Genomic DNA, 24,189 nt, shown 5'->3' with positions numbered 1-24,189 from the left:
TTAAGACAGGTTCAACTGTTTTGGTATTTGCGGTAATAATTCAGTTCCAGTCCTTTGTGGAAGAGGGAGAGGGATGGAAAGCTCGCCTGCCTCCCAGTGCACCCAGGAGGAAATGTGTAATCTGGCAGCACTCGATGGTCTACAAGGGTCTCGTTAGGGAGGCTTTGGGAAAGGCTTGGAACGTGTTCTTTGATGGAAATCTGCTTCGGAACCCTCTTCTTAAGGCTGGCTGGAGACAGCCTCACCGCACGGCCCTTTTTCATCCACTGCAGCTTCAGTCTCTCGACTTAGGCATATGCCAAAGCGCGTTTCAGCACAAAGTCAGCTTTGCTTTATGTGTGTAACATGAGTGATCACATGAGTAATTTCGTTATTATATGTCATGTCTTTTTTTTGTAGACAGATGTCTGTTGCATTTTTAACGGTTATTTGAACGCCGTACGTAATTCTTTGTCAGAGAAGCAGTTGAACCTGGCCAAGTTCAAATTGAAACTTCCCAGAGGAATAATCCAAATCTGTATTTCCATATATATTAATAAACTGTTTAATACTTGCAGCAACTCACATAATACAGTTTTGAAATGAGATAGAACCCATTATCAGTACAATGAGGAGCACAGGCTCCTTCCTGTCAGAAATAATGGAGTGAGATCATCTCCACAATTATTTTCCCTAGCTGTCTCTGTAGTCATTTATGCAGCACGGTGCATATAAATCTATTTCAACCTGTTGTGGTACAGTGGGAAGTAGCCAGCTTCAGCCAACTTGTGTGGATGCAAGCAGGAGGAGTGTACAAGTAAATCCTTTAACACTGTCTGGTTTTATCATGTACCACCAGCAGCTCTGTGCATTGCAAAGCTGTGTTGCACACGTCCAAGTTGAACTGCACCATGCTGCTGCCAGAGGGTTGGGGATGCCACATCTGATTTGTGCCATTCTGCTTTTGTACTCTGGGTACGAGTCTGGAGAGACTCCTTTCTTTGCACACCATGGTGGCTAGGAAACACCCACTGCTTGACATTCAGGCATCATTTCCAGCTTAAGTAAGCTAAGCCTTTGGGATCCTGGTCAATGAGCAGGGTCCAGGACCAAGAATTAGGGGCTAGTGTTCTTGGAGTTTACAGTACCCCACCATCAGCAGAAGGTTGGCTCCTATGCCCAAAAAGAAACGGACTGTTGCTTAAATGTGGCTGAAAAGGGGGAGATTGTGTTCTCCTGTCTTTACCTAGTCACTGAGCAGATGATGTAGAAGAGCAAGGCCAGATCTACTTCAGCCGTGAAGCAGAAGAACAAGGTCTGTCTCCAGCTGTGCCCACCACCTCTCTCTGGCTATAGGCTGTTTATTTTCAAGTGTAGGAAGCAGGAGAGGCAGGTTTTCACCTGTGATGTTGAAAGAAATTCAGTAAAAAAAAAAAAAAGAAATGATGGAGAGAGAAGGAACAAGAGAAGACTTTTTTTTCTTGAGATTGTGTTTTTATTTCTGAAATATAAGATGAAAGTTTGGAGGAAAAAAAAAAAGCTTCATATAAGTGCAGTTATGTGTATTCTTAGGAGAAGACTCAAACCTTTTAGCTGAGTGGAATTTATGTAAGTGCATCCAGAACAGGATCTGCTCTATAATGGGTAGTCTGAACACCTCCGCACAGAAGCGAAGTAAATGCATTGAGTAAATAGAGTAACCTGGTAAGAATTATAGTGTTGGACACATGGTGAACTGAAATTTTGTTTGCTATATGTGATTTCTACAATAAAGGTAGGAAAAAGCAGATTCCCCACCTGCATTCTTCAGCATATTTGGATAGTAATCTTCTTTAAATATAGTGGCAGGCACTTTTTGTAGTCTAGCGTCAGAGGATTATATTATTTTCAGGACAACTTATGAAAGATTAGTAGAGGCATAGTTAATCATTTAAATTGGCTACAGGTTTTTTATTAATCTTGAAATTAATGAGTTCTACCTTTTGATCTTTCTTGCTGCAAATCCCTCTGGAACTGATGCCAATTAGGTTTCGGTAATAACTTGGTTTTGAATGTGGACTGGTGTGTGTGTATGCACGGCATGCGTGTGAGCAGGGGGTTCGTGTGGGTATGTGTCATTGCCCCTGGAGGGTGGCACATCTTTATTTAGACCTGTTTGGTTGTTACCAATTTAGAAAGTGGACCTCTCCACTAGTGGAAATTAAAATAAAAATGCAGGGACCTCAGTAAGCTAATAAAGATTCTGTTCTACCATGCTCAAAGTTGTGTATTGCACAGTGCCAATCTGATGTTTTTAGAGCAACCAGGTACAGCTTTTGTGTAACCTACAAAGAAGATGAAGATTTACCGTCTGCTGGGGGCAGTATCAGGGAATGAAGTGACCTTACTCACTCTTCAAATGAACCATTGAGAAATGTGCTTGTCTTTTAGAGAGGGAGATGTTTTCAGCACCAAATAAATTACACCAGCCCAAGGCACCATTGAGTAAACAACTTAGAGAGGAGCAGACTGACTCTGCTTGGAGCTTCATTCCATGTGAAGGGGAAAAAGGAGGTAAATAGGGCTTTCAGAGACTTGGCAGTTCTCATACTGACATCTCTACATGCCTGCAGTGGTACTACTTCAACCCTCCTAGCAAACAGGTCCATTTTGACCTGTGTGTGTTGCTGGGTTTCTTTACGCGGTCACTGAATGGCCTTAATTGAAATGTGCTGTGGGTTAGCAGTATAAGCATGAGTAAGAGCTGTGTTTCAAAATTCATAGCCATGCATGAGTATAGCAGAAATAGCACCAGGTTCTGAGTCCTGCCATTCCCAGAATAATGGATTCGATGTGACAGCACTTGTTTCAACTGAGCTTTCCTTCTTCTGTACCTGTTTCTGAATGGCCAGAGGTTATTTTCTTCCCAGTGTTCCACAGCTATGGTGTTTTCATCTCCTACCTACACTTGTCTTACCAGTCTGATGCTTCTCATGTTGCAGCTTCATATAGATTTGATAAGGTGTTAATTTGCAGTCTCCTATATCCAACAATTTTTAGAACATTACTTTCTCTAACCATTCTTTAGTCTGAAGGGGAATGATTGACTGGGCCCCAAGAGCCTTATTTCCCCAGATACATGTAGTTAAAGATGAGAGCAGATCAATACATTATGTTGCATTTCTAAAGCAGTGTTCTTGGTCCTACTGGCAATCTCTTGTCATCCTAAAAAAACTCAGTTCTGACTTCTGATGTTTGAAATTTGCTCTGTAGGCAATTTCAAGTCACAGCGCTATGAAACCTGAACAAAAAGCTTTTCTCAATTTCTTCTTGTAAAATTTGGAATGAGTGCATAGCAGTATATTGACATTTCAGTTATTGGCCACTTGTGTTGAAAAACTGGTTACTCCATTCTAGTAGTCATTTTGTTTTAAGGAAAGAGCATTGTGTGTTTACAATGCAGAAAGTGCAGTCTGCTCGTCGCAGGCAGAACTGAGACCATGGTTTCAGGTACATCTGAGGCAAGGTGGATCATTTACTTGTGTGTGTATTTTCTCTTACAGCATAGGTGGAGAAGTAGTGAGAGGAAATGAAGGAAGCTACGTGGGGAAGCATTTCCGCATGGGATTTATGACAATGCCTGCTCCTCAGGACAGACTGCCACATCCTTGTTCCAGTGGCTTTGCCGTGAGATCCCAGTCTCTTCATTCTGTTGGAGGAACTGATGATGAAAGTAGCAGCTCTCGCAAGCAGCCACCACCTAAACCTAAGCGAGATCCCAACACCAAATTGAGCACCTCATCTGAAACAGTCAACACTGGAACAACAAGTAAGAGTGGGAAACTACCGGATAGGACTGAAGGTAAACACTATAATTCTCTGGAAGAAGGGTTTCGTAGACCCAGCGTTAAGATTAGCCAGTTGATAATCATGCATGTGGGTATTACTTGTATGCTTCCACAGTGCCAGCACAAGTATCCTAGATCACTGTTCCCCAGATTCTGGACTAGCAGTTAATTGCCAAACTGTGACATTTCTCAGAACTACACCACTTACTATATTGTTATATAATGGGGGAACGAGTTGAATTCATTCAAAATGGAGGGAAAAGACTGCTGTCAGATGGCATATAAGATACTGTTGCCTGCACAGCAGCCAGTGACTTATCACTGTGGTCACTAGCACTGTGCAAACCACTGCTTTGGAGAGGGTCAACGAAGAAGTAAAGGACAGAAATTATTTAAAAGAATACTGTCTGGTCCTGAAACTCAACAACAAGAAAGTATCATCTGATGGTAAAAGTTGTACCTGAGGTGGTGTAACGTATTGCCCCAAACTTGTCTGTGCTCATTAGTCTACATTTCTCTTCCCATTCCTCCCAATTAAATTTTATTTTCTCCTGAATGCTGAATCTGCTGAAAAAGTGCACTGAATGAGGATATCCCTTCCTTACTCTGAACTACTACAGATGAGCTAACCGTATAGGGATCTTCCTTTCTTCCATGCTGGAAATACATTTTGTCTGGCAGTAGGACCAGGAGAGATCAGGATGACTCTGCTTCACAGTGTGAACTGTAGGAGGAACCCTGAGGGACAAATGGTTTTGATCGGTGCTGGTCTCTCCCACTGCTATGTTACATATCAGATTTGACATCCCGCGCAATATGCTGTGCTCTTAGTGCATATCCCTTTTGCTTGCGGTTGTGGCCATAAATACTGGTTAGTTACACTCACGCTACAACCCCTTTTAGGTAAATCTGATTTATAAGGTCATCAGTGTTAACAAAAGTGCAAAGGAATGTGTATTTCAGCTAGTAATATGTATGTCTACACTTACAAGGATGAACACATGCTGAACAAAACCATAGGTTTACTTATGCTGCTGTGAAGGCTTATTTATGCTGCTGTGGGTAGTTACTTTGCCTATGACATTTATCATTACTTTCCATATCTTGTTCGCTGCAGTACCACTACACCAGCTCCCCTGATCAACTAACATGAAAAGTCTAAGCATTGAGTAGCTGCCCTTAATAAAAACAGTTTACCAAAATTTTATTGGACCCAAAGCCTACATAGAAACGATTCAGATTTGTGCCACGGACAGATTTAAAATCTCGTATCAGAAAGTCTTTGAAGTCTGTCATTTATTACAAAACAGAATGCATGGCACAAACTTCTTGGTCTGATAGGCTGTGAGGAGCAAAGGCAGGAGCTCTGAAGGTACTCAAAAGCTATTTTAAAAAATGCTGTGTTTTAAAATATTTTAATAACTCTTTAGTATTTATTAGCACTTTTTCGCCCTGAGTCTGTGCAACCGGAATCCCAGAGGCTAAAGGGAGCTCATTTTGCAGTGAAGGCACTATAAGATCGGTTCTCACATTTTCTAGCCTGTTAAATGAATATTCCTGCAAGTGTGTATTGATTGAGTCGCACTGTATCATTGGGTTCTTTGCTGTAGCTAACCTTGGTTTTCTCTCTGGACTGATTAGGAATGGGGTCTGTTTCACACCTACCCCCCAGCACTTTTCCTTATTTACTGAGAAGCAAGAGACTATGACAGCCTTTACAGTAGTAGGAATAATGGTAATAGCAATTGAAATACATCCATGTCTTTTACCTATCTCACAGAAGTTATGGCAGACTCCTTAAGCAGTCCACATCCTCATGAAATGATCTTCTTTAGCATTATCATTTTGCAAGGTTCTGAAAGTTTTGCTTCCTTTCCCTCCTGCCATCTGAAGTTTGATACCAAGAACATAATATGTGGTCACATCCCTTCTGATAGATCTGAAGGTTTGAAAATTTTCTGTTTCCAAGGCCAAGTACCACTTTTCTGCTCCCACTCTGTGCAGGTTGAGTGCGATCTGTCCCATCACATGATGGTTTTCAGTGGCACATGAAGCATTGTAGCAGTCTTCACTGACTAATCAGTATGACCGTAGTACTACCACACACTCCAACAAGTATTGCAGACCACCTCAGCTTCATTATTATAATCAAGAGCTGAATATTCATAGCAAGATCTCTGGAAAGAACTGGTGAATGAGTAACTCTCCATTACTCTCATGAAAGATAATACTCTTATGAAAGATAATGTTACCTTTTAGTGTGACTAAATTCCTTCAGGGAGTATTGAGAATCTCTGTGATGCTTAATATATGACCTGTATTCTGTTTGTTCTTCTAGTTTATATATTGTGCAGCAGTGGACGCCTTTAGACTATCTCACGATAGATTTAGACTATAGTCACGATAGATTTCCCTGGAGATTTTGAACTGATGGAACCCTTTAATCGTGCCGTTATCTTCATGTGTTCAGAACATCTGTCCTATTTGCATGTGTCTGGTTTAATACATGCCAGATTTTTGGGGGTCCCATTGTAGGGTGTTTTTTGAAATAAGCAGTCAGATTTTAAAGTCTGAGATACAGTCAGGTGTGTTAGAGTATGGTATTTGGATGAACAGGCTGGGTTTCTAAAATGCTTTCCGTGTTCTCCTATGGAGGTGCAAGAACATCCAGATTTAAATTTCAGTTACTGCTGCCCATATTGTACACAAATATTCGTGTATGCATATGTCTTTCACACATTTGCATGTACTTGTGGCATTTACAGGCTGAATATCTACAGCTCTTTCCAGGAACTATGGAAAACAATGATGAAAAACCCTATTGTTTCTCCATCAACTATTGCGGAATCTATACAAAAGAGTTGTCAAAAAATTGTTCCAAGCTCATTTTTTTATGGCAATGCAGAATAATTCAAACTATAATATCTATTGTGTGACCCAGTGGCTACTTTCAAAGGGAATTTGCTGCATTTCCTAGGCAACCAGGGATAGCCTTACCACTTGTTTTTATTGAACATGTTTACTTTCTGTTTTTTGATAATGATCCAGTTTGTACCAACAAAAGCAGTTGCTGATGGTAACTTTTATTCTTTTCCTGATCGTGGTAAAGTCAAAATATTGAATCCATCACATCATAACAACTACCATAACAGTAGATTATGTTTTGAATATGAGCCTGACCTTACTGCAGAAGTGGCAGGAAAAATTTGGTCATGAGCTTGAAAGACCTTTTCCTCTTCAAACACAAATAGCATCCATAACAGCCTCAGAAGCTCTGTAAACTTTTCTATAAGTGCTCCTGCTTCCAAATTTGTGGGAGTGTGAAAAACTGATTTTTAAGTTGTAATGATACACGTTAACCCTGTCTCATTATGCAGCAGTGTGATAACGCTTCTGTTTGTGTGTTTCATTGTGGTCTACCTTGGCTCTGCCTGAAAGAGTGGTCTCCAAAGCGAAGGCCTGATTCCTCTTAACTTTAATTTTGTTGGTGTGTTGCCACACATGCTTTTGTATCCCCTCCTATGCTTCACTGTTCCTTTTTTGCTCTTCCGGCTACCTCCCATATGCACTCACTGAAAGCCTTCCACAAAATACGTTTCTTCTCTGAGACAGATTTCTAGAAAGTTGTTTTTAGAAACGTAGGCTGCCTTTCTGCAGAGCTTTCAAACCCTGGTAGGAACAGCAAACAAATGTGCTGTGCCCCTTACATCACACGTTGGAAGTGAGAAGTGAACTGAACTGGGTAATTTTAAATAACATATTTCAGCACGGAAGGCATATCTAATCTGGATCCTGAGAGGCTTTTTAATGAGAAAATGCAAGAGTTTAACTACATGATGTGCTCAAGCTTACAGAAAAAGGAAGTAATACAACAGTATAATTGGTGAACGTAACCAGCCTCAAGTGGTGGTTTTTGATGTGATCATTGCTTTTCCACAAGAAAGAGTTCCAAACCTACTGCAGCACCAACATGAATGAAGAGTGATGAGTGAATTGTGTTTTGAAAGATAATTTTTGTTAAAAATTTCTGAACTTGTTGGGTAATTCGGATGGCATCTACATTATATATAAATAAAAACACATACATGTAAAATATATATAATAGTGTAATTTATGTATATATAATATACGCATTTATATATAATGTAAATGCCAGTTGCTTGTGCTTGTGTGTACACATAAACATGCACACAAATGCCCATTAAGACTCAGAAAATATGGTTCACTGTAATTCTGCTCCTGCCAGAGCCCATGGGAGGTTTAGGTCTGATAAGTGAAAATGCTGCAGGGACCCCACCTCTGGAACCCACTCAGTTTGTTCAGGGCTTTCCTCCTGAGTGCCTGGTGTGGAAGAAGATAACCTTCGTGCTGCTTTCTAAGGCCACGCAGTGGCAGCCTCTCTCCGTTGCTCAGTAATCTCTAAAAGTGGGTGACTTGTAGGGAAGATTTTCCTCTGGAGAGAAGCAATTACAATAACTGTAAGTGGGGTTGCAGTCCAGCTGGTCTCTCTCATAAATCTAGTTTTCTGTCAGCTACACTGGTGACTCTGTGTTGTAAACTTGAACTTTTGCTACTGTCATTAAACAGAACTTGGGTTAAAGGGAGTTAGAGCTTTCACTGTTTTTACAAGGTGCTGGTTTCCTTTTATTTCCTACCTTAGCTAACATTGTATTCAACGTAAACTTTGAAATAGTGTCCTCTGCAGGACCATGTCATATCCTTCTTTATAGCCAGATCTTACTCCTGCATCTTTTCATCTGTGCCTACGAAAGGAAGAAACATCACTAATGAGCCCTACTCAGACCTAGCAAGTCTAAAGGGACTGACAGGCGAGTTCTGGTGGGTGTAGCCACGGGCACTAGTTACTGCTTCTGGGCTGTCGGCTCGCCTCCTGCCAGACCTGGCAGCCCCATGCTGAGGCAGCAGAATGGAATATTTTAGGCTCCCTCGTAGCCACCTCGTAGCATCACCGTGCCTTGTGGTGGAGCAGGGGGGTGTGCAGCACCATGGGGCTATTAGCTATGGAGGTGTGATGCCAGACAGTGTGCAGCCATGCGTAAAGCAGGACTGGTTTTCCTGCCCCTACTTTCATCTGATTCTTGACAATAGCTGCCATAAGTGACTCCAGAGGTCTGCCCTGGGTGCCCGAGTGGTGCAGGGATGGATGCAATGCCTCCAGGCTCTATGCCAGCTTGTTCCCGCTGAGTTGCTCTCTAGTAGGAGGCACACAGCAAAGAGTCTAATCACTACCATTTGATAGCTTTGAGATTTTCAAAGGCTTTGCTTTTGGGGGTGGGGAGTGGTAGTTTTTTGGTGCTTTTTTCCTTTTTTTAACAAGATTTCAGTTTGTCCCTCCTTGCAGCGAGCTGATTTTCATATGCCAGTTCCAAGAGCTGGGTTGCTTGCCTGTGCGCACAATTTCCTGCACCATTTCATCTTTTGGGCCTGTTTTCTGGTCCCTCAGATAAGGGAGGGCAAGGGGGAAGGAAGGAATGGAAGCAGCGGTTCTAATAGCTGTTATAATAGCTTTCTGCGCAGAACAATGAACACAATGTGATTTTTGGAGGGATTTATAAACAAGTTTTGAAGCCACAGAGGGAGTATGTTCTTACCCTCAAGGCACATATGCATACTCATTAACGTTAATGGAAGTTGCAAGCATTGAACAGAAAATAGACCATGCAGTGGTAAAAGACATGAAGATCTAGTTACTGACTTGGGAGTTGCCTTGTGCCAGGACTCGGCAGTTGGTACTTTAGCAGTGCTGTGCTAGTCTATCCTGTGTACTTAGTGTCTTTTTTTCTTTTTTAATTTAACAAAGTTGCTTCACGTATTTCTCATGTCTCTTTTCACATTAGGATGTAACTCATTTGCTCAGAGAGATACTGCACCTTTGAAAAAAGCACAAAATTAAATGTGCAGCCACCCTGCAGTACAGATCTCTCTCTGCTCTCTAGGGTGATGGAAGCTGTGATGTTCTTGATAATGGAAAAGCCTTCATAATGTGAGTACAGGGAGTGTTGTGCTGATTTACCAGGTTGGCTACAAGTGCAGCCAGTCCAGGAAGAGGCTACATCCCTGAGCTAAGGCTAGTAAGCCCTGCCAAACTCAGGTGATTCCTGCAGAGCACGTAGGTTTTTCTGCAGTGTATTCTGCAGGGCTCAGGGGAGTTAATAAGCATGGTTGCAGCCCATGGTCCAAACTGTGCTTGAGAATTCACACCATTTTACCCCAGAATTAGCAAACCATATAGGGCCTCAAAGCACTGTTGAGTATAATACAAAGCTACTGAGAGGGAGACTCCAGGATGCTGGCATCCTGAGGCTCACTGATTATATAGGGTCACCACAATTCCTGGACATGTCAACAGCGCAAGAAAACATGAGTGACTTGTTCGTGCAGCTGGCTTGGGTCTGGGAGAGAGTATTAGCACAGATTTCACATTGTATGAAGGTCACTAGGCTGCTTTTAGAGCCAACCCAGCTCTGAAAGCACTTCAGCTGTGCTCTTGAGGTGTGAATCAATAATCTTTACCAGAAGGACCTCAATGAAGAGAAAGTCTGTGCAGAAAGGTGTCATGTGGGTGCTTTCAGCCACTGCATGGTTAATTTGCAGCCTCGATACACAGCCCCTATGTAACTAGAAGGTTATAGAGTCAATAAATCCATTCATTATTGTCAAGTCACTGTATGTCAAGTCTGGAATATTGCTAGAAAAAAAACTCTAAGTCATAATATTTGTGACTGTATTTCATTTTTTATTTTATTTATACCTCAGGGAACCATAATAATGGGCCTTCTCAGCATTTACACCTGTGAGCTGAAATCCTATGAAACACTAGATTCTTGCATTATTTTGCATCACTGAACAGCCCTGAAATCAGGGCCAGGAGAGGAGGGGAGGAGAGATCCAGGTAATTCTCTTGCCTCATTTTGACAGCCCTTCGGAATACGTTAAGTAAAATGAAATGCCTGTGAAACTACAAAAATAATTTTGGAATGCTCATACTGCATTTTTATTTTCCATACTTTCTTTGGCATTGTCTGTTAAAGGCACTATGGACAAATGAGTAAGGGCTTGAGGAATCAGGCTGAAATCCTAAAGTCCCTGTTTACTCTTAGAGCTGGTCTGTGGCAATAGAGGTGGCTGGTGAAAGTCATTTGGGATTAAAGAACAGAAAACAGCTGCAGTGCTTATTCCACAGCAAATGCATTGGATGTCCACCTCTTTATCTTACCTTATTTTTCACTGGCGCCCTAACTCCACTCTCCCTTAAACAAACAAATGAGACAAGTCCTTATGGAGTGAAGACCAAACACTCAAAGCATTTCCTCCCAAGAGGTTGATACCAGGGCCAAGCACCCTACTCTCATGTTGGCTTTGCTGGGAAGGCATGGTGCTTAGCAGAATCACATCTGAAGAGATTGAAGTCTGTCTCCAGGTGAGATCCAGTCATGGCTATCCTGTTTCATTGGTAATTTCTTTCTAATGACTGTTTGAGTATAATAGTCTTGCTTGGTGCACTGAATTGCTGCTTTCATCTCTTCCACTTGGCTTAATACTGGGTGACATCAAGCAACATATGCCTGACATGCTGGAACTGTGTTTGGCACTTTATGCTTTTCAGTTTGTATGTGTGCAAACAGTGTTCTGTAGGGATAACGTGTGCAGCAGTGACAGCTCAGCAGAGCACAGCTTCTTTTTTGCAATGCCATCAACTTGCCTGCAGGTCAGTGTGTACAAGCCTGGACTTTTCAAAGATGCATGGAAAAACAAACAAACAACAAATAAAAGAAAAATGAAAACAAGCGCAAACACATTTTTTGTGCTAATTTTAGTGGCCACAACTTTGAACTGCTGGCATCTCAGACAAGAAGCACATCCCCTGAAGTCCAATGTGGTGCAATTTACAGCTGGTTTTGGTTTGTGTTTGGGGGGTGCTTGGAATGCAGGAAGTAAAAAGCTGGGGGATGATCAAGAGATTATCATCAAGAAACATCACTTAACGTCCTTTCCCAGTGCAGTGGTGTAATATATGCAATGGCTTCCGCCACTTCTCTGAGGTAGTCATGAATAGAAAGTCTACCCAGGAGGATACCTAGTCATAGAAAGTCTACCCAGGAGGATAACTAGGGCGATGAGGTCAACTCCACGTCTCAAGACTGCCTCCACCAAGAAAGACAAAAGGGTAATTGTTATAGGCGACTCCCTTCTCCGGGGGACAGAGAGCCCTATTTGTCGGCCTGACCCTACCCATAGGGAAGTCTGCTGCCTCCCTGGGGCCAGGGTCAGAGATGATGCCAAAAAGCTTCCCAACCTGGTTCGCCCCTCTGACTACTATCCGCTTTTGATAGTCCAGGCTGGCAGTGATAATATTGAAGAGAGAAGCCTGAAGGCTATCAAACGGGACTTTAGGGGACTGGGACGGTTAGTGGATGGAGCGGGAGTACAGGTGGTGTTTTCGTCCATCCCTACAATAGCAGGGGGGGTACAGAGTGGACACGGAAAGCCCACCTGATTAACACGTGGCTCAGAGGCTGGTGCCAACACAGAAATCTTGTTTTTTTTGACCATGGGGCGCTTTACTCGGCACCTGGCCTGATGGCTGCAGACGGGTCCCTGTCTCTAAGGGGAAAACGGATCCTAGCCCAGGAGCTGGCAGAGCTCATTGAGAGGGCTTTAAACTGGGTAAGAAGGGGGACGGGGCTGAAATAAGGCCTGTTGGAGCTGTGCCAGGGGAACAATGGCAAGGCCGGGGGAGAAGGCAATGGCCCGACTGAAGTGCATCTACACTAATGCACGCAGCATGGGTAACAAGAGGAGCTGGAAGCCATCATGCAGCAGGCAGGCTATGACTTGGTTGCCATCACGGAAACGTGGTGGGACCACTCTCATGACTGGAGTGCTGCAATGTCTGGCTATAGGCTCTTCAGAAGGGACAGGCAGCACAGGAGGGGTGGTGGTGTGGCTCTATATATTAGAGAGTGTTTTGATGTTGTGGAACTTGAGGCTGGGACTGATAAGGTTGAGTCTCTGTGGGTTAGGATCAGTGGGAAGGCCAACAAGGCAAGCATCCTGGTGGGGGTCTGTTAGAGACCGCCGAACCAGGATGAGGAGACAGATGAGGAGTTCTACAGGCAGCTGGCAGAAGTTGCAAAATCATCAGCGCTTGTTCTCATGGGGGACTTCAACTTCCCAGACATATTCTGGAAGCACAACACAGCCCAGAGAAAGCAGTCTGGGAGGTTTCTGGAGAGCGTGGAAGATAGCTTCCTGACGCAGCTGGTTAGAGAGCCTACCAGAGGAGGTGCCCCACTAGACCTTCTGTTCACAAACAGTGACGGACTGGTGGGAGATGTGGTGGTCGGGAATTGTCTTGGGCAGAGTGACCATGAAATGGTAGAATTCTCTATTCCTGGTGAAGCCAGGAAGGGGACCAGTAAAACCGCTGTCTTGGACTTCCAGAGGGCTGACTTTGAGCTGTTCAGGACACTGGTTGGCAGAGTCCCTTGGGAGGTGGTTCTGAAGGGCAGAGGAGTCCAGGAAGGCTGGGCACTCTTCAAGAAGGAAATCTTAATGGCTCAGGAGCGGTCTGTACCCACGTGCCCAAAGACGAGCCGGCACGGAAGAAGACCGGCCTGGCTGAACAGACAGTTGTGGTTTGAGCTTAGGAGAAAAAAGAGGGTTTATAATCTTTGGAAAAGAGGGCGGGCCACTCAGGAGGACTATAAGGCTGTTGCGAGACTGTGCAGAGACAAAATTGGAAGGGCCAAAGCCCATCTGGAGCTCAATCTGGCTACTGTGGTTAAAGATAACAAAAAATGTTTTTACAAATACGTCAACACCAAAAGGAGGACTAAGGAGAATCTCCATCCTTTACTGGATGCGGGGGGAAACTTAGTTACAAGGGATGAGGAAAAAGCTGAGGTGCTTAATGCCTTCTTTGCCTCAGTCTTTAGCGGCAAAACCAATTGTTCTCTGGATACCCAGTACCCTGAGCTGGTGGAAGGGGATGGGGAGCAGGATGTGGCCCTCACTATCCACGAGGAAATGGTTGGCAACCTGCTACAGCACTTGGATGTACGCAAGTCGATGGGGCCGGATGGGATCCACGCGAGGGTACTGAGAGAACTGGCGGAGGAGCTGGCCAAGCCGCTTTCCATCATTTATCGGCAGTCCTGGCTATCAGGGGAGGTCCCAGTCGACTGGCGGCTAGCAAATGTGACACCCATCTACAAGAAGGGTCGGAGGGTAGACCCGGGGAACTATAGGCCTGTTAGTTTGACGTCAGTGCCAGGGAAGCTCATGGAGCAGATTATCTTGAGTGTCATCACGCAGCACTTACAGGGCAACCAGGCGATCAGGCCCAGTCAGCATGGGTTTATGAAAGGCAGGTCCTGCTTGACGGACCTGATCTCCTTCTATGACCAAGTGACGCGCCTGGTGGATGAGGGAAAGGCTGTGGATGTGATCTACCTTGACTTCAGTAAGGCTTTTGACACCGTTTCCCACAACATTCTCCTCAAAAAACTGGCTGCTCGTGGCTTGGACTGGTGTACGCTTCGTTGGGTTAAAAACTGGCTGGATGGCCGGGCCCAAAGAGTTGTGGTGAATGGAGTCAAATCCAGTTGGAGGCCGGTCACTAGTGGAGTCCCCCAGGGCTCAGTACTGGGGCCAGTCCTCTTTAATATCTTTATCGATGATCTGGATGAGGGGATCGAGTGCACCCTCAGTAAGTTTGCAGATGACACCAAGTTAGGTGCGTGTGTCGATCTGCTCAAGGGTAGGAAGGCTCTGCAGGAGGATCTGGATAGGCTGGACCGATGGGCTGAGGTCAACTGTATGAAGTTCAACAAGGCCAAGTGCCGGGTCCTGCACCTGGGGCGCAACAACCCCAAGCAGCGCTACAGGCTGGGAGATGAGTGGTTGGAAAGCTGCCTGGCAGAGAAGGACCTGGGAGTACTGGTTGATAGTCGGCTGAATATGAGCCAGCAGCGTGCTCAGGTGGCCAAGAGGGCCAACAGCATCCTGGCTTGTATAAGAGGCAGCGTGGCCAGCAGGTCTAGGGAAGTGATTGTCCCCCTGTACTCGGCTCTGGTGAGGCCGCACCTCGAGTACTGTGTTCAGTTTTGGGCCCCTTGCTACAAGAAGGACGTCGAGGTGCTCGAGAGAGTCCAGAGAAGGGCGACGAAGCTGGTGAGGGGTCTGGAGAACAAGTCTTACGAGGAGCGGCTGAGGGAGCTGGGGTTGTTCAGCCTGGAGAAGAGGAGGCTCAGGGGCGACCTTATCGCTCTCTACAGGTACCTTAAAGGAGGCTGTAGCGAGGTGGGGGTTGGTCTATTCTCCCACGTGCCTGGTGACAGGACGAGGGGGAATGGGCTAAAGTTGCGCCAGGGGAGGTTTAGGTTGGATATTAGGAAGAACTTCTTTACTGAAAGGGTTGTTAGGCATTGGAATGGGCTGCCCAGGGAAGTGGTTGAGTCACCATCCCTGGAGGTCTTTAAGAGACGTTTAGATGTTGAGCTTAGTGATATGGTTTAGTGGAGGACTTGTTAGTGTTAGGTCAGAGGTTGGACTGGGTGATCTTGGAGGTCTCTTCCAACCTAGACGATTCTGTGGTTCTGTGATTCTGTGAATAATGCTCAACCAGTTTTTGTGTAACACTTGAGTAATTCTAGCTCCTTCTATGGCTAGTAGTAAAACCAAAACAGTAGTGCAAGTACAGGACTCTGAGCGTAAACATGCCTGGAAAAACTCAGCTCTTTGTAGGGAGCAGTATAACCTGTGGGGTGTTGGTCCTAACAGGGCTTTCTGGGATGAAGAAGATTCCTGGCATCTTCTCGTTCATGCTTGACTGCAAAGGCAACTGCCTCCCCGTGAACATTTATGTTCTTGGTAGAATACAAAAGAGTGGCTTCTCTGTAAATCTTGACTTAGGATCAGTATGGTAATGCTACAAGTGTACAGGTGATTTGTCTCCTCAACTGGGAAGATTTTAATGAGATTAGGTTTCTGCTAATGACAATGGAAGTCTCTTAATTCTTGGATTTTGGTGAATAAGATGGGAAGTAACCCTTTGATTTAAGTGCTGCCTGAGCTAAATGGGTTTGGCAGTCATGGGTGAGGTTGGAACAGCTTCTGGCAGCAATTCTTCTGTTCCTCTTCGTGCTCCATCTTTGTCTTTCATCCTCCATTTGACTTCGCAGGTGGCACAATGAGGATAAGTCTGGCCTTTGAAACAGTAGAAAATTCCCTCAAAGCTTGTCTGGAGCCGCATGCAACACCACCAAAATGGTACTGTACAGAGCACCTATACTAGGTGAATTTATGGTGGTTAGGCCAGGCTGCGTGACCCTTATAGAGCAGCACTTGGCTCTGCTAGTTTCAGCTGACCACTCTGCAAAAACAAGCAATGTGAAATGATGGATGCCAGGCGCACCGAGAATCTCAGAGGGGGAGGCAGCTGATGATGTGTGGCTTGTCTGTGATTTTGTCAACACTTTATTTAGAGTTGAGGAGGAGAGAGGAGTCACCCCTGCAGAGAAGGACGTAAAATGAATAGCTGCGAGGCTCTTTTCCTAAAGCCGTTTGCACAGAGCATTCCAGCAATGCTCAGCCTCTGACCATGGAGGTGTTAAGTCTCCAGGCAATGCTGCGTGGTTGAGAGCTGCTCTGACAATGCTCTGTCCCTTTCAGCTATCATTATGTTCACCCCCCAAAAGATGCCCAGTGACAATCTGCAGAAACTGCTTCTGCAGGGTCACCTTGTGTCCTTTTGGGGAAGGCCGGAGCGCCCCTCTGCATGAACTCTTGCTCAGTGCGGGTTATTTGCTTCCCTGACACTCCTGCTGCGGTGACTCGTTTGACCCCTGCAATCAACATTGCGCTTCGTTTTGAAATGTGAACATCATCGCGGACAGGCCTGCCGGATATGTCAGTCAGCAGCAGTGAGAGGCTTTTCGTACTGCAGCCTTAAGGAAAAGAATCGTACACAGTCCACAAGACTTGAGGGGAGAGCGGCTTGGGAAGGCTGCTGGGTCCGTGGCACTGGTGCGCTGCCAGGCCTGTGGAGTAGTGGGGCCCGTGGCTCCTGCTGGAGTCCCCAAGGGGTCAGTGTTATGCACACTATCACCTCGGTGGGTCTGCCAGCTTGATTTAATGGGCTGCAATTATTTTAGAAGCTCGGCAAATAGATCGCTACTTATGTAAGCGAGTAATGGGTTTGACCTACTTACTGTATCTGTAAGTAGGAGATAGGCGTTACCGGGGATCTACAAGATGAAGAGTCACATACCTCTGGATAAATTATTCAAGTATTTGCATATAGTCACAGCTAATATTCTGGGCAGGATTTTTATGGGCCAAAGCAACAGTGAAGTCAGCAAATACAAGATACTGTTCTAAACAAATGAAGTAAGTGAGCTAAGCTCATTGTTTCATTAAGTGTTTGCTCTTTCTCCAGCTTGATTTCATTCTTTCCCTTTTACTCTGTAAATCATTTCAAACTCTAGTATTTGGGTGTAGGTATTGTATTAGAAATAACTGAGTTGGGAACTCTTGCAGAGATCAGTTCCACTCAGTGTTTCTGTGAGCATGGGACCAGAAAGCCTCTGCACTGTTCCTTCTCCAAGAAGTCCTTGGAGTCCGGCAAGTGATGCTTTCACACGTCATCTCCCTCAGCTACGATGACTAGTAATTGATACGAGTGTTCTTCCCATGAAGCCCGGGGTTGCATTCAGACTGGAATATGCCTTTGTTCATGTGAGCCTTGCAGAGTGACACTGCAGGGGCCATTGGTGCCTTCCAGGCAGCAGATCTCGCATGGAAGAGCCCCTATGCCCTCCAAGGCCAAGTAGTATCGGAGTGGTGTCCTATACATACTGAACTGATGTGACATCGGTGTCTAATGCACGGCTCAGCTCATCACACAGCACAACCTGTAAGACAAAATGCAGAGCCTCACCATCTTTTGCAAGGTGCTTGGAGAATGGGAGATGGATAGCTGCGGAGAGGGGAGGGGGCAGATAACTCAGGATGACAGCTGCACTGGAACCGGGCTCTAATGGCTGTTCCGTAATGAAGATGCTGGGTGGAGGGTGGCGGGGGCTGATTTCAACCCGAGTGCTCAGTGTGAGGTGCAGTCAGTTTGTGGGTAGCTGTAAGAATAGAGTGATAACAATTAATTTACAATAAAATGGTGAAAGCTCTTCAGATTCCATCTCCAAGGTGACAGTGAAGATACCATAAATGTCATTTTAAAACTGAAGGGCTTCACTCATGTTGTTGTCTGGATGCTTTTCCATACTCCATTGTGACCATATTTAACTCTTCAGTGCTCCAACTCTGCGCAGATTTCTGCAGAAGAGCACCAGAGCCCCAAACAAACAAGCGAATATGCTTAGTAAATTAATTTCTCAGCAAGTACGGATCAGTAGTTTTATTCACATACTCTTCATGTAATTCAACTAATGACGCTTGCTATTGGTGAGTTGCCATGCCAATTGCCTTTCTATATCTAGAAATCCTTGTGATTATATACAGTCCTTGTTTTTTTGTTTTTTTTTTTTTTTTTTTTAAGTGCTACCATTGCACAGGCTGCAAAATCTGTTTCACATGTGGACTGCAAGCTATCTGAAACGGAACAAACAGACACTTTAGCAGCAACGTCGGGTGCTGTGTGGGTAGTGTAAGGATCCTTTACTCAGATTCCCATTTCCCCGGTTATCCTCCCACCTCTTCTCTCAGAGTCTGCTTCCACAGGAATTGCTGCAACTTAACACCCATGTAATGAAATAGATCCTGGCCCCTTGTGTCTAGGTGTATTCGTTCAAGGATATCTTTCTAAATGGATACTGAGGAATCATTGCAACCTCAAAGAAGTTAGGGTGAGGTTCTGTTTACCTCCATTTACACTCAATTTGTCAATTTTCCTTTACAAGGAGGATGATGCAAATTGGCTTTGCTTTTTGTTTTACTTACCCCAACTCTTGCTTGTGATGGCTTTCCAGAGCTGTGATGACTGACCAATAGCTTCTAGCTTCAGTGAGTATTGCGGAAAGGCTTGATCACAAATATTTTGTAATTGTTTCTCACAACACTTTTTTTATTTTTTCTTCCTTTGCCTATTCAATGTTATCTAGAATAACTGAGGACATCAATTATGTGTTCTTTGAAAGAACTAGGATATGAAGTTCAAAGTATATGAAGGCATGGGGCTGGGCATTTGGAAGGAGGCTTAGTCACGTAATTTTCTAAAAGCTTTTTGGAGACCTTTTACTGTGGGAAAGGTTGCTGAGCAGAGCTCGGTTTATCAGGTGAATGCACGGAGCAGTGGAGGGCTGTGAAGGAGAAAGCCTGGAAGTCGCTCTGCATGGAGCTTGGCAGTGTGGGGACAGGCTCCTTCCAACATGCCGATATGCCAGAGTGCAAAGTTTTTGAAATTTCCTGGCGTCTGTGGATCTCCCCTTACCTTGATAATGTGGAGCAAAGGACCTCCAGCCTCCGCCATTCCAGGTCCAGGCTCCGGCAGCAGGTTGGCTTCGTGAATCCCAGGCAGATGTGGCTCACTTGGTGTATATGGCCCGTAAAGAGCCGTGGCATTGATGCTGCAACTTTGTTTTTTGGCTCAGATGCAAGGGCTAAACCAAGTCTGGCAGCAGCGTGTCTTCCAACCATGGTGCCTATTGGTTGCATCAGTTGTGTTGTTGGATTAGTGCAGAACGGAATTTAATTGCAGGGCCCTGTTCTGCTATTATACAGGTGTTCAGTTCTGGAGTATCACCATGGAAGCCTCTAGGTTTCCAACACTTTGAATTAGAATAGATATCCATCGTTTTAAAAGCTGGAAGAAGTTGTAGCCAAAATAAAGGGACCTGAGTACTTTTGAAGAAGTCTCCTTAATCATAGCCTTGAGACATCTGAGGATTATTTTAGCATTAGTATGTATTGCTATTTTAGTGTCAGTATTATGACACTGACTTTTAGTCCTTTCATGTTGAGTACAGTTTTATCTTCTTTAAATGCCCAAATAATTTCCAGTAAGAGGTAATAGATCCAGGAGGTGGAAGAAATATGTTCTGCATGAAATCATTGTGCTGAAACCACTTATTGCTTGCGGAGGTGTTCGAATGAATCAGATGGTTCTTTTATTCCTTCCGTGTTCTTTCCCTCTTTGCTTTCTTCCCACTAGCAAGAGGTAACCCGTAGGGAAATGACTGGTGTCCATGAGAACGGTGCTATTTTGAAAGCCAGTTTTTCTTCGTGACAGAGAGATGCTCTCTGACGTTACTGCAGCCCAGCAATGACGTTTCTGTAGTCATTTGCTAAGATGTCTCCATGTGTGTACATTTTCTGGCTGTTCATGGTGTAAGAACATTTGCCATTGAAAATTCTTTGGAGAAGAAAAGATGTTTGCTCAAAACACCAGGTCTCCGATAGATGCATTTACATTTGTTTTTGTTTCTACCATGGCGTCCCAAGGATGGGAGCCACTGTGCAAGGATTGATATAAACAACAAAAAAAATCCATTTCCTAAAATACTTTAGAGGTTAAACTAGCAAAAGATGTGAAAAACTGGCTTTAAGGGCTAAAATGACACCCGAGGCCCCGTGGCCTGATGACAGAGATAGAAATTAAGCTCAGGTCTCCTCAGTGCCCATTTTTTGCACAGTTCAGAGGACTGTGCCTTTTTAAATTCAGTCTCCCTAAGAATATTCAAAATTCATCTACAGAGATAATGAAATCAGACCCAATGTAAGCACTGGTGCACAAATGCACTTAAAATCAGGTGCAACTTTGAACAAGCAGTTTATTTCATTAAAGCCAGCGGGATTACTTATAGGGTTGAACTGACACACACACACACAGAGGTTCCGTGTTACATTTGAGCTGGATCTTCTCTGTTAAATTGCGTGTTGTAAATCATAATCTATGTGTCTTTGGTTGGGTACCCAGCAAGTTCAGTGTTTAATGAAAGAAATTCCATTTCCTTTCACTCCTGGAGGCTCTTTTTGATAGAGGTACCCCTCAAAATGCAGCCTGATTAATTCCGTCTGCATTTAAAGTAACATTTTTAAGAATTTCAAAATTTGCTAGGCCTCAAATCATTCCTTCATTTAGAAATAAATTGAATGCTATGTCCTCTTGCAGAAATTGAAAGGAAGGAATTTTCCTGTTACACATATTTTTATTCTGTTTGTTAGAGTGAACAATGCAATAAATCATCCTGGTCTCTGAACTACAGGAGCTGGTAAACACCTAAAGGACTATGGAAAATGATAAAATCCATTTTAGTTTTTAGATGTTTTCACTCATTCCTTATAGAGTGTGCAAATAATAAAAAAAGTGCTAACATTTTCATATTTCTCTCTCTCCTTAAAAAGAAAAAAAAAATACTTCAAGAGGATAGGATGACAAGCAGCATTCTGTATTTCCAAAATTAACTGTGAAAGACAGATCATCTGGGCATGTCTGAAAGCTATGCGTAACCTTTGCGCTACAAATATCTCATTTCAAAAATGTCATATTCTGCTTATTCAGTAGGGCTTCCATAAGGCTATTTTAAGCACTGTGCTGCTTGCTTCCAGATCAGAACTGAAGTTATTCCTGCCTTATGTTTGGTTTTCTTTGCAGTTTATTAGAGGTGGATAATTGCTAGGTAGTAGAAAGCTATTAAATACAGGCAGTGGCTGCCCAGGAAGTGTAAACTCAGTGAAGGTCAGTTTTATTTGCAAGGCTTGTGGTGCCTCCAGTTTTTCAGCTGTGGTAGTTTTGGCAATTCAGATTGCCAAAAAATAGGACCCTCAGCACAGCACCCAAACTCCTGCAGCCAGGGTAGTGGCAGAGCTGCCGAGCCATCCTCCTCCTCGCACCCCAGGTGTGCACTGCTTCCTCGCAGCCCTGGCAGCGTATCTGTTTTGTGCTCTGTGATAAAAGTGCCCACAGGGGCTTTGTCAGGCAGTTTTGCATGGCTAGTTTACGGAGCTGGCACCTGGCAGGGGGAGAAAGTGTCCCTGCCTTCATCTTACTCTATGACTTACCCTGGTGGGGAGAAAAATAGAGCTGACTGAAAACCAGAGAATCTCTCTGAGGGGATCCCTGAGGCTGGTTTATAGAGAAGATGTGGGATTTGTGGAGAGGAAAGGGGGGAGGGAAGGGAACTGCCCTGTTTGGAGATGAAAAGGAAAATCCACAAACTTTTGTTTTGGGAGGAGAGATCTGGAAAAATGCCCATTTCAGGAGAAACTGAACATGTGAAAATACATGGCTCTGCCAGCCTGCAGCTGAGCACGCCAGCTCCGTGCCCTCTGCTTCCCCATCCCAGCTGCAGCAGTGTGTGGGGACCACAGAAGACTTGGGGAACCCACGGCTGTGAGCCGCTTCTTGCTTTCTGCAGGTTGTGCTGACTCCAAGCGTGCTCTCTTAACGACTGTTCAGCTTCATTCTCTGTTTACAAGTAGATCAAGAAATCAAGAAAAAATTTCCAGGCATACTTTTTTACCTTTTGGAAAATTGCTTGGTTTTGGATGAGATTTGATATTTGGAGTAACAGTGTTTGTTTTCGCATGAAGAAGCTCTCCCTCGGGAGTGCTGTCCTGCCCTAGGCATGGCGATGTGGAGCAGTAGCGGCAGGGGGCTTCTCCCCTCCTGAGCCCACTCAGCGGTCTGAACACAAGAGCTGCATCAAGCCAGTCTCAGCAGTTCACAGCTTGGTAGTTAAAAATGGTATTACAAGGGTGAGAAACTAACCAGACTTGTCTATCTTGGTATGTGTACACTTTTAAAGTGGAATTTATACAGTGAGTCAAACATCATACAGTGCATTTCCAAAAAAGAGCTATCAAACAGTGCATTTCCACCAAAATCAAAGAGGGAGGGTGAAAAAGACAGGACTGTGGGGAGTGAGGTGACTGTATGGTAATGTCCTGCTTTCTGAGCTTTCGGGGAAGGAAGCAAAATGCTTTACTTTTTTTTTCTATTTTCAAAACTATTTGTTACAAATGTGTCATTGCCTTGAGTTATCTTCATACACTTCCTCTGTGGGATTATAGTATTAAAAAAAAAAAGAGTGAACATTGTTTTGAAACTCAGTGTCATGATTAATTGGGACTTCTCACCTGTGGAGAATTAACAAAGAACAAGTTTATTTCTGATTGAAAAAGCTGTGACAGATTCTCACTATCCTCCAGAAAGGAAAACTCCAGTTACAGACCAGCTGTAATATTTTTCCATGCCTCAGCATCCCCCAGATTGTAGCAATGCACAGCACGCTGCAGAAGACATATGGACAGTCCCTGGAGCGGAGGAGTTGCAGTCTCAGCCATTTTCTTGGACTTCAGTGGCAGTGGTGGCTGTCAGAGCAGCGCCTTGAGGAGGCACAGCCCGGATCAAAGCCCACCAAAGTCCACAGGAACTTTCATTTCTTCCTTTTAGCTTTGGATCGGGCCCCGTGTGCTCTGAGGTGCTGGTGGCTGATCCTCAGGGCAGGTTTCTGGGGACAGATGAACTGGGGACATGGAAATCCATATTGAAAGGCTCTTCATTACTCCATGTTTAGAGCAGACGCCACTGCAGTGTGTATCACCAATATGTCAGCATAGTTTGCTTTTCATAGGAGTTTATGTTCCCAGCAGGCACTGAATGCTTTTTCTGCCTGATAAATGTCAAGTACTTAAAGCAATCTTGCCTGCTCCTCTCAGGAGACTGCCAAATAATCTCTTCTCATTGGCTATGGGCTCTTGCCAGGCCTTCTGCATTCATGCACATTTATCCCTGCCAAATGTTGGTAACACAGGATCTGTGCAAATACTCCCTGCTCCTTTCGCTAGCTTTGCACCGCTCTGTTCAGTTACGGGATTGCTATTTTTCCTCTGTCATTCAGGGACAGAGCAGGAGTTTGTGAGCAGGTATTCCATAACCACGTGTGCCATAGAGCAGCCCTTGCTATGGAGCTGTATTTCGGAGTAGAACCTTAGTTCATTAAACACAGTAAGTGTCTTGCATCGTAGCCTTCTTGAAGCTAACTCAGTTTATCTCCTGAATGCCCCATTGCAGCTGAAGGGAGTTCTGAGTAGGTGTTGAGCAGCTCCTTTGTTCCCAATCATGATAAAAAGATTTCTTTGCTCTGGTATTTTCTCTAGGAAGTCTTTCAGGACCCAATGTTCCCACTCTAAGTAGAATATAGGAGGTAACTCTGTACTTTTACAAGGTTTGTAAAGTATTTAAAGAATTTAGTTTTAAATTTTAGTTTTAATAGTCCTCTTTATTAAGGAGAGAAAAAGATCTCCATAACATACTGGCAATAGATGCTTTAATAAAATAAACTATGGCAGAGGAAAAATGCTTTGAATAGAAAGAGGAAAGCAAATCTTTCACCTTGTCATG

General features: G+C 44.2%; 1 protein-coding gene across 5 annotated transcripts in view; it reads left to right on the top strand.

The window, feature by feature from the left end:
• The window catches only part of NYAP2 (neuronal tyrosine-phosphorylated phosphoinositide-3-kinase adaptor 2), a 140,709-nt gene that overhangs the window by 56,285 nt on the left and 60,235 nt on the right, over positions 1 to 24,189 (top strand). For all 5 annotated transcript variants that reach the window (XM_040567108.1, XM_040567107.1, XM_040567109.1 and 2 more), the window contains one exon: positions 3,522 to 3,820. In XM_040567108.1, the coding sequence (XP_040423042.1) occupies positions 3,522 to 3,820 (299 nt within the window). The remainder of the gene's footprint in view (positions 1 to 3,521; positions 3,821 to 24,189) is intronic.

This window comes from Cygnus olor, chromosome 9 (assembly GCF_009769625.2).
Source record: "Cygnus olor isolate bCygOlo1 chromosome 9, bCygOlo1.pri.v2, whole genome shotgun sequence".
Classification (NCBI taxonomy): Eukaryota; Metazoa; Chordata; class Aves; order Anseriformes; family Anatidae; genus Cygnus; species Cygnus olor.
Note: the sequence above shows the minus strand (reverse complement) of the source record. Positions and strands in the feature narration are given on the sequence as shown.